Source organism: Antennarius striatus, chromosome 11, assembly GCF_040054535.1.
Source record: "Antennarius striatus isolate MH-2024 chromosome 11, ASM4005453v1, whole genome shotgun sequence".
NCBI lineage: Eukaryota > Metazoa > Chordata > Actinopteri > Lophiiformes > Antennariidae > Antennarius > Antennarius striatus.
This window is the reverse complement of record NC_090786.1, coordinates 13,184,748-13,192,909: the sequence shown is the minus strand read 5'-3', so window position 1 is coordinate 13,192,909 and position 8,162 is coordinate 13,184,748. Positions and strand designations below refer to the sequence as shown.

At 42.2% G+C, this 8,162-nt stretch overlaps 1 protein-coding gene across 1 annotated transcript; it reads left to right on the top strand.

Annotated features, from left to right (window-relative positions):
- The first annotated feature begins 1,091 nt into the window (after positions 1–1,091).
- On the top strand, positions 1,092–5,300 carry gdf10a (growth differentiation factor 10a). Its single transcript, XM_068327471.1, has 3 exons — positions 1,092–1,678; positions 2,991–4,144; positions 4,285–5,300. Exons 1-3 carry the CDS (start codon positions 1,417–1,419, stop codon positions 4,474–4,476), a joined length of 1,608 nt encoding a protein of 535 aa, XP_068183572.1. The 5' UTR covers positions 1,092–1,416; the 3' UTR covers positions 4,477–5,300.
- Positions 5,301–8,162: the final 2,862 nt, after the last annotated feature.

Here is an 8,162-nt window from a genome sequence, read left to right as displayed (position 1 = left end):
GAAGAGTACTTGCACGCTCAGACAGAAACATAGAGCTGTCTCATAATACCATCGGCTCTCTCATAATTCTCCTATGCTATCATACCCACACATACACACACACACATACATACACACACACACACACACACACACACATACATACACACACACTTGCTTTCTTACACATCAGTCACAACAGTCCAGATTTAAGACCTGTCACTGCTGTGCAACATAGTGAAAAGGAGTATCCTGTGGGGCCCTTGGGGGCCAGAAAGGTACTATGCAGCTATGTATGTGTGCTCTTCAAAGTGTGTGTGTGTGTGTGTGTGTGTGTGTGTGTGTGTGTGTGTGTGTGTGTGTGTGTGTGTGTGCGCGCGCGTGCGTGCGCGCATTCGTGTGTGTGTGTGAGACAGAGGGAGAGAGAGAGAGAGAGAGAGGGAGACCCGAGAGGCCCAGCTAGTTACAGCCTCTCTGCTGGAGACCACCACTTCCACAAAACAAGCATTGTTGGTCCAGAGCACCCGGTATCAGAGACACACACTCAAAATCATTTTGTATACACACATATAATAATCCATACTCACACACACATTACAGACACAACACAGTACTGTGTTAGAAACCATCTGTCCCAACACAGATCAAGTTAATATAATAGTAAGTCTCATCTTGCCACCACAGAACCCTCTTGCACAATGAATTACACACACACACACACACACACACACACACACACACACACACACACACACACACACACACACACACAAAGCTCACTGTACATACAGTGTATCTCTAACAATAGTCCATGGGTGGTTGGTCGGACTATTAATGTAGGTGTTTCTGTGCTAATTACGTGTGACTGAGAGCATGTCAGAAGCAGTTATTCCACATTATTACTGGAAATAACGTGGAGATGGAAATTGTAGGATAGAGTTACTTTCCCTGCAAATGAAAGAGAAAAAAAACAACAACACTGTAATGACTGCCTCTTTGAAACACAGTGCCAGTGCTACTGGATCAATGTTATTACTCCACCGATGGAAAACAGCATAAGGAAGACATCATCAACAACAACATCATGGTGACCTCCACTGCTGGCTGTGCAGAGACCTCGTTGGCTGACAGGAGGATACGTCAGCACCTCGCAGCTCCACTATAACCCCCTCAAGCCTCTGGCGGTCACACAGACGGGAGTGTAAAAGTAGGAGCTCCAACTGTTGCCCCGGACTAAGCCATTCAACATCCACGTCCCAGTCTGGCACAGACGGCTGAGGGAGAGGAGAGGTGGAGATTGTACCCACATTTAAACCCTTTTTAACCTGGATTATTTCCGTGCGTCTTTAAATCGTCGGATTGTTTCACACTCAACTTTTCTTTCCTGCTTACCTGTTGGAATTGATTTTTTTTTAAATTATTATTTCAAGTCCTGAAATGACATCTCTTAATATGATTTCATCGCACCTGTTCCTATTGATGTTAAACTGTATCCTGGTCGCTGCATCAGTCAGGACCGCGAAAAGGAGCTCCGGGGGCGCACAGGACAGTGGTCTCCTTCAGTCCTCATCGGAACCCCTCTCGGATGACCGGGATCAGGACATGGTCTCTCAGCACATGTTCAGACTGTACGACAAATACAACAGGGAGAACCGACTCAGAGAGGGGAACACTGTCAGGAGTTTTAGAGCCAATCAAGGTGCGTGAACGCATGGATCACCCTGCCAATACAGGGCGCGATCGATAGGTACCGCCTCTTGGAAAATAACTTGTCAAGAATAAAGGTTTCACTTAAATAAATAAAAAAAATAGGCTTGTGATCCATTAGTGTGCTACTAATCCGACTTTAAAAAAGAGTGCAGTAGTCAGAAAGCTCCGCTGATCCGCTCCATGGATGTCTATTAAAAGTCCAGGCGCTCATTGCGCCCGCATGGCTCGACCAGACGCTCTAAATAGGTGGGATTGTTTTGGAACAGTCTGAGAATGTATATAAATGTTTCTGGGATGTTGTGGGCACACTGTGTTTGCAGAGGCAGCTGTGCCCCTTTCCGCGCGGTGTGTGATCAATTACCGCAGACGGATGCGCAATATGCGCAAGAATGCATGCGATTCGCTGCAAGCGCTGCAGTTTCTATTCAGCAGGAGGTAGACAGCGGCAGTGACTGGTCACTGTGGTGGATATGTGTGACTCCCCGTCCTGGAGTCAAGAGGGCTTAATTCACAGCCGTCCCTCTCTGTCTGATGCTGTTTTTTTATAAACACAGCCCATAGACATGTATGCCATACATAGTTCTCAGATGGCAGATCATAACACGTGTGTATTTTTACTGCAGAGGGTGTGTGTAATCCAAGGAGAGATGTAAGAGAGTATTCACAACAGTATGAGATCTGTTAAAACAGTTGATTATGTCTTGATGTCTGGGCAGACAGCGTTGGCTGAATGAGGCTTAAGGGGAAGCTTTAAAAGAAACCGGGGTAAGCATTTCCATATGCAGGCTGAATCCAAGGTAATGTATATCTTCTGAGTCGGTCCCTACTTCCGCTGAACTCTTATACAATGAACAATAACTCTGCTGTTAAAGTTAATGTTCATCATGAATATGTAGCCCTCTGCCCAACCACACTCTCCCCCCTGCCAGCCAGACACCGTGGGTCTGGTTCCTCATAAGGGCACCTTCTGCAAAAGACAGCTCAGTCATGTAACACAGAACAGGGAGACGTTTCTACAGCCAAATCTCTGAACACACTCCTAAAATACAATTTTGGTGTAATATTATTTTTTTTTCCTCCAAAATCTTTTCCCTTCCTTGTGTTCATATATTTATTTTATTATCAAAATAACCATCAGAATCAGAATCATGTGTATTTTTGAAACAAGAATGTAGACACATAAGTGTTTGTTGTTGACAGACAGTAACAGATCTTTCACAATAAATTTTACCTTTACAACGGTTGTAGTGACAGGTTGTCCACCTGACCCCCTAACAATGACTGATTGGTTGTCTTTGTAGGTTCATCTAAACACAGGACAGAGTATCGACTGAACCTGACAACCCTTCAGGACTCAGAGGTTATCCTCTCTGCCACATTCCACTTCCTGCTTGATCAACGCCCTCATCAAAAGTCCTGGTTCTGTAAACGCTTCAAAAGCCCATCCTGTCATTCTTCAGCCATCCACCCTCCTCCGTCAGTCAGCCTGGTCCTTCGTTCTGTCTCCTCTGGGTCTGAGGTCAGATCGGGGTCAATGGGGTCATTTTTAGGCAATGTGACCTTCCACCCCCACCGGAGGGGGGTGTGGCAGATGAAAGATGTGACCCAGGTCATAAAGGAGGCATGGAACAAGGGTCATCTCCTGGTGTCAGTGGAGATGTACCTAGGGCACCAGAACCAGAGGAAACCAGAGCAGGCAGTGTCTCCTGGCAGCCTGCCCTACCTGCTGCTATATGCTAATGACCAAGCCTTGATGGAGCCCAACAGTGTGGCTGCTAGCCTGCAGAGATATGACCCATTCAATGAGGGAGGAGAGCTCTCATCTTCCTCCCAGCCCTCTCGTCTCAGACCCAACTCCTCACCAGAGTTGAATGGGCGTGTGAGAAGGGAAGCAACTCTGCAGTCTGAGCGCATACAGAACAATGAGCTACCTGAGGTGGACTACAGGCCTGGTGGATACAGAAAGGATGATATCTGGGAGACCACATGGTACCTAGCACTCAAACCCAAGCCTAAAGAAGGAAAGAAAGACAAGAAAAGGAAGAGTGAAGAGAAAGACACTGGGGATCAAATTAGAGAAGAACACACTAAAGATGAAGCTCAGGTTCTCAACGAAGCAGAGGAAATACTTCAAGGGCTCACACCTGATGACCCATCTGCTAAAAAACCCAAAGACAGTCACATGCAGACTATCAGTGAAGGGCATAGACATGAACGAAAGAATGGAAAAAAGCATAAGGGGACTATGAACTCTCAGTCGCCTGTTCTGAGTTTTGATGAGCAAACCATGCGTACAGCCAGGAGGAAGCAGTGGGTCAACAACCAACACAGAGGATGCTCCAGGAGGAACCTGAGGGTGGATTTTGCAGACATTGGCTGGAGCGAGTGGGTCATGGAACCCAAGGCCTTTGATGCGTACTACTGCGCTGGCACATGTGGATTTCCTATGTCTAAGGTGAGATGACAATCCCTCCAAAGTCACACTAAATCATCTCATGTTCAAGTTGTATTGAGTCTCTAGGGAGTGTTGTTCTTTTGCCTTTTTATGCTGATTTTCTCATTCGTCCCTCATCTCCTCCATTCAAACTCTTGCAGGTATCAAAGCCATCCAACCATGCCACCATCCAGAGCATAGTCAGAGCCGTTGGGATCATCCCTGGCATTCCTGAGCCGTGCTGTGTCCCAGACAAGATGAATTCGCTGGCTGTGCTTTACCAGGATGAGTCCAAAAACCTCGTGCTCAAAGTTTACCCTAATATGTCAGTCCAGTCCTGTTCCTGCAGATAGGAGGGGAGATCAATGGGTCAGATGAAAGCAGAAACAACTACAGAATTAATGGAGACAGAACATACCTCTGTTTGAAAAGTGGTTTCTTGATAGTGACACTCAAAGTTACTTTGGCCGTTATTATTCCTGGGGGACCGTAGGCCATAGGGAAATCTCCTCCACGTCTTCTGATGTGAAGAGATAATTTGTTTGGCATTCTTCCTTAGCAAGAGGAAAAGAGTCATACATGTAAAGTCAGGGCTCCATGTGTCCAAAAAAAACAAACAGTCGTTCCGATTCTGTGTTTGGACTTTACAGTTTTCATGGACAGAGGCATTTGAGAGATATTGTTGTTTCATTTCAGAACTAGTTCTTTTTTCTTAAATGCTCACATGTTTTCCTTGGACACAACGGTTGTAAATAAAAGACTCAACGTGACATCAGGCAGCTCAAACCGTCACATACAGGTGACACATATCTCCAAACTGTTATACGCTGTTTCCAGCTGCTCTTATTTTTAAGCTTATCATACCACACCGGACATGAAGCACATGCAACATTAATTGTTTCACAAGACAGAGAATGCATATTAAAAAGGACATATCCAACAGATCGTAGAGCGCATCTGGAATTCCTGAATGCCTACCCTCATAACACTTTGTGAACGGTATTTATAGCAAGACATATTTTTTTCTATTTTGAATGTGAAACTTGGTTAAAATAATTTGCAATGTTACTAGGTTACGTATTACAGTGTTTTAGATGAGATGTTCTTTTGTACATGTGTATTGTTTAAATTATGAAAAGGCAGTCCTCTATATATGTTAGAATAAAGAAGTAATTTAATCTAACTCTTTTGTTTCATAAACTTTCTTACTGCATTCATTCGTGGGTGGACAGTTTTGTCAACACAGGTCTAGAAGAGCATCACTGGTCTAAAATAACCTACAAAGGCAGGAAGGTTCCACTCAGAGATAGCCAGCATTCTCCTAAAGCCCCTTGAACCCATTATTATGCCACACCAAAGGCTCAACCGTCTGTTGTTGGGTAAATAATGGGACTGATGCTGTTGCCGTGGGTTAATGGTCGAGGGAGGAAAAGGCGCACACCTATTAGGACGTCATCCACTTGAACTTCAAAACGTGGTGCACTTCCTCTTTTTATGCCCACCCCACCCCATCCCCCCAACCCCGAACCCCCTTCAAAGGTGCAGGAAGCCTTTTTTTCTTAAAAGGATGGGCACAGACAGAACATCTCAACTACTTTAGACGAAGATGACCCATGTGGTTCCTAAACAGCATGTTAGAGTGCAGTGAAATGTCAGCGGGAACCTTTGTCAACCCATTAATTTGCAGTTGTTTTTCCTTTGCCTGAAAAAGTAAAGTAGTATCACACATCTGTTTACAACCACAGATTGCTCTGAAGTGTGTTGTCTCAAAGACAGTTTTTTAGTAATCGATTGGAATGAAGGAAGACAAGATATAGCTGAGAATAATCCTAAAAGTGTTTTGGCTTGATCTGTGCAGGGAAGTGTGAAAAACGGAAAGTATTCAAATGCTTTTACCTCTAAAAACCAATTATGCAATTTATTGGGAATCAGAATTTTTTTTCTTAAACTGAGTAAATATTTCCTCATTGACAATAATTTCTATTTTAGGTTGACCGGTCTAAAATTAAAATTAAATCCTATAAAGCTACTTTGTGCGTTATGCATATTAAAATAAGTAAGTGTAACATAAAAACAAATCGATCATTATACTTTTGATACATAAGTATGTAAATATGTATCTATATAAATATAGAATATTATGATAATAAATATAAAATTATAATATTCTGGGAAGTTATGACATATTTCTTTAAGAAATCAGATGTGTGTTTTTGCTCATTATGATAACAGGGGACAGTCTGGTCTGTTGTTAAATGTCTCTGGATTTAAGCTGCTGTTCCATGCAGACAAGTGATGATGTGAAAGGACGAACAGGATCACAACCCCAAAGAGATAACATTTACTCCACATACAAGGACAACAGCGGGGGACAGGTGAGAGGATGGAGCTGTCTGAGATACCCAGTGCTTACAAATGCATTAGCTGTGGGGAATGACTTCCATCCTGATGGTGACGGTATTTAGGGTTTTTTAAAATCATTTTTTCATTAATAGATGGTTTATAAAGTAAGTTGGCCCAATTGTAATAAACACAAGGTTTGGGTTTTTTTCCTCATTTCCCTTTTACGGTCTAGACCCACAGGCTGCTATTACAAAGTGAACCCCATGTCAGCCACAATCACAGTCACAGGAGAGTACTTACAATGGTCAGTTCCAGTCGAGAAAACCACAGTAGTCTAGGCTCATGTTCAGAGCCCAATGCCTAAAAGCCAAAATGAAATGAGCCGAGTGGGAAACCAAGACCAATATTTGATTTTCCACATGATGACCGTTCGATTAAAGGACCGCTATGCAGTCACATATGAGACAACAGAGGATTTTCTGTGTCTGGACTGACATGGCTGTTTCCTCACATGGTTACTAAGTTCAGGGAGCTAATAGTTATTTTCATTACGGCAGAGCTTTAATAGAGTGGCATTGTGTTTCTTAATCACCACTTTCATCATGCAGGTCACTTGGGATGTTTTTTCAAACTCTTATTTTTCTTTCAGAAAGTGTAAAAAAGAAAAAAAATTTCTGGTGAACTTTTTATGACAGATGGATTTTAGTCTGGATGCAAGTATTATTTGGGAAACCTTAAGATAAATGAGAGTTTTAAACTATTGAAAAACATGACCATGATGCAGTGTAGTTTTTTCCTGAAATTTTTAAGGTGCCATTTTTATGTTCTGTAAAGTCTTGATCGCAAAAAAACACCAAAAATTCAAAGAGAGAAATACTTGAAGATTCCCTCTGACGCACGTATTAATCTGGAGTTCAATGAGACTGGAAATATACTCCTCATATTTTTTTTTTTTTTTTAAAAACTAAAAACACAGCAGTGGGGTGGATTTACCTCTCTGCTTACATTAGTGTAACTGCTCAGGGTCTAAGCCTGACTTTCCCATGAACTTCATGCTTTCTTCCCGCCTCATTTACCTGAAACACAGACGACTATTTATGTCCATCTGTCACTAGCCTGCCCCGAATAGGATGTAGTACTGATGGTGAAACATAAATTCACAAAGTCAAAGCCCTGGGTTTAAATGTCTAAATCTGTAGACAAATGGTAACCATTAAAGTTTTTGTCATTATTAATTTAGCTATTTTTTTAAACATCAAGTTGAATGTCAAATGTAAAAACTCTCAAAAGACAAACAGGCAGTTTAATGTATAAAGATCCCGGTCTTTGTGAATGTACTGGTAGTCTACCAGTAAAAAAGAAATAATGTAGGGCTTATGTGGTAATCATTATTTTCTCTTTAACTTAAAGTGAACAAACTGTTTTTTTTGTTAAGGTATCTACACTTATGACTTCTAGAATTATTTACAGACCACATCAGGACTTGTAAACCTGATCTCTTCCAACTTGAAATGACTTGAATTGGATGAATATCAGATCGCTTTATTGATCCCTGAGGGGAAAATACTGAATAACAGTTAACCGTACTGAGTTCAGAAAACTCATAAATTTAAGTCTCTGAAGGAAAAGAATCAGCATATTATCAGACTTCCCAGTTTACACATGAGAATTACATATCTCATGAAACCCTACATTT

Bases quoted from the DNA above. Each gene is read 5' to 3' on its own strand.
- gdf10a (XM_068327471.1), top strand. From the start codon at position 1,417: ATGACATCTCTTAATATGATTTCATCGCACCTGTTCCTATTGATGTTA. The intron at 1,679-2,990 runs GTGCGTGAACGC...TTGTCTTTGTAG, and splicing joins GAGTTTTAGAGCCAATCAAG to GTTCATCTAAACACAGGACA. The intron at 4,145-4,284 runs GTGAGATGACAA...AAACTCTTGCAG, and splicing joins GTGGATTTCCTATGTCTAAG to GTATCAAAGCCATCCAACCA.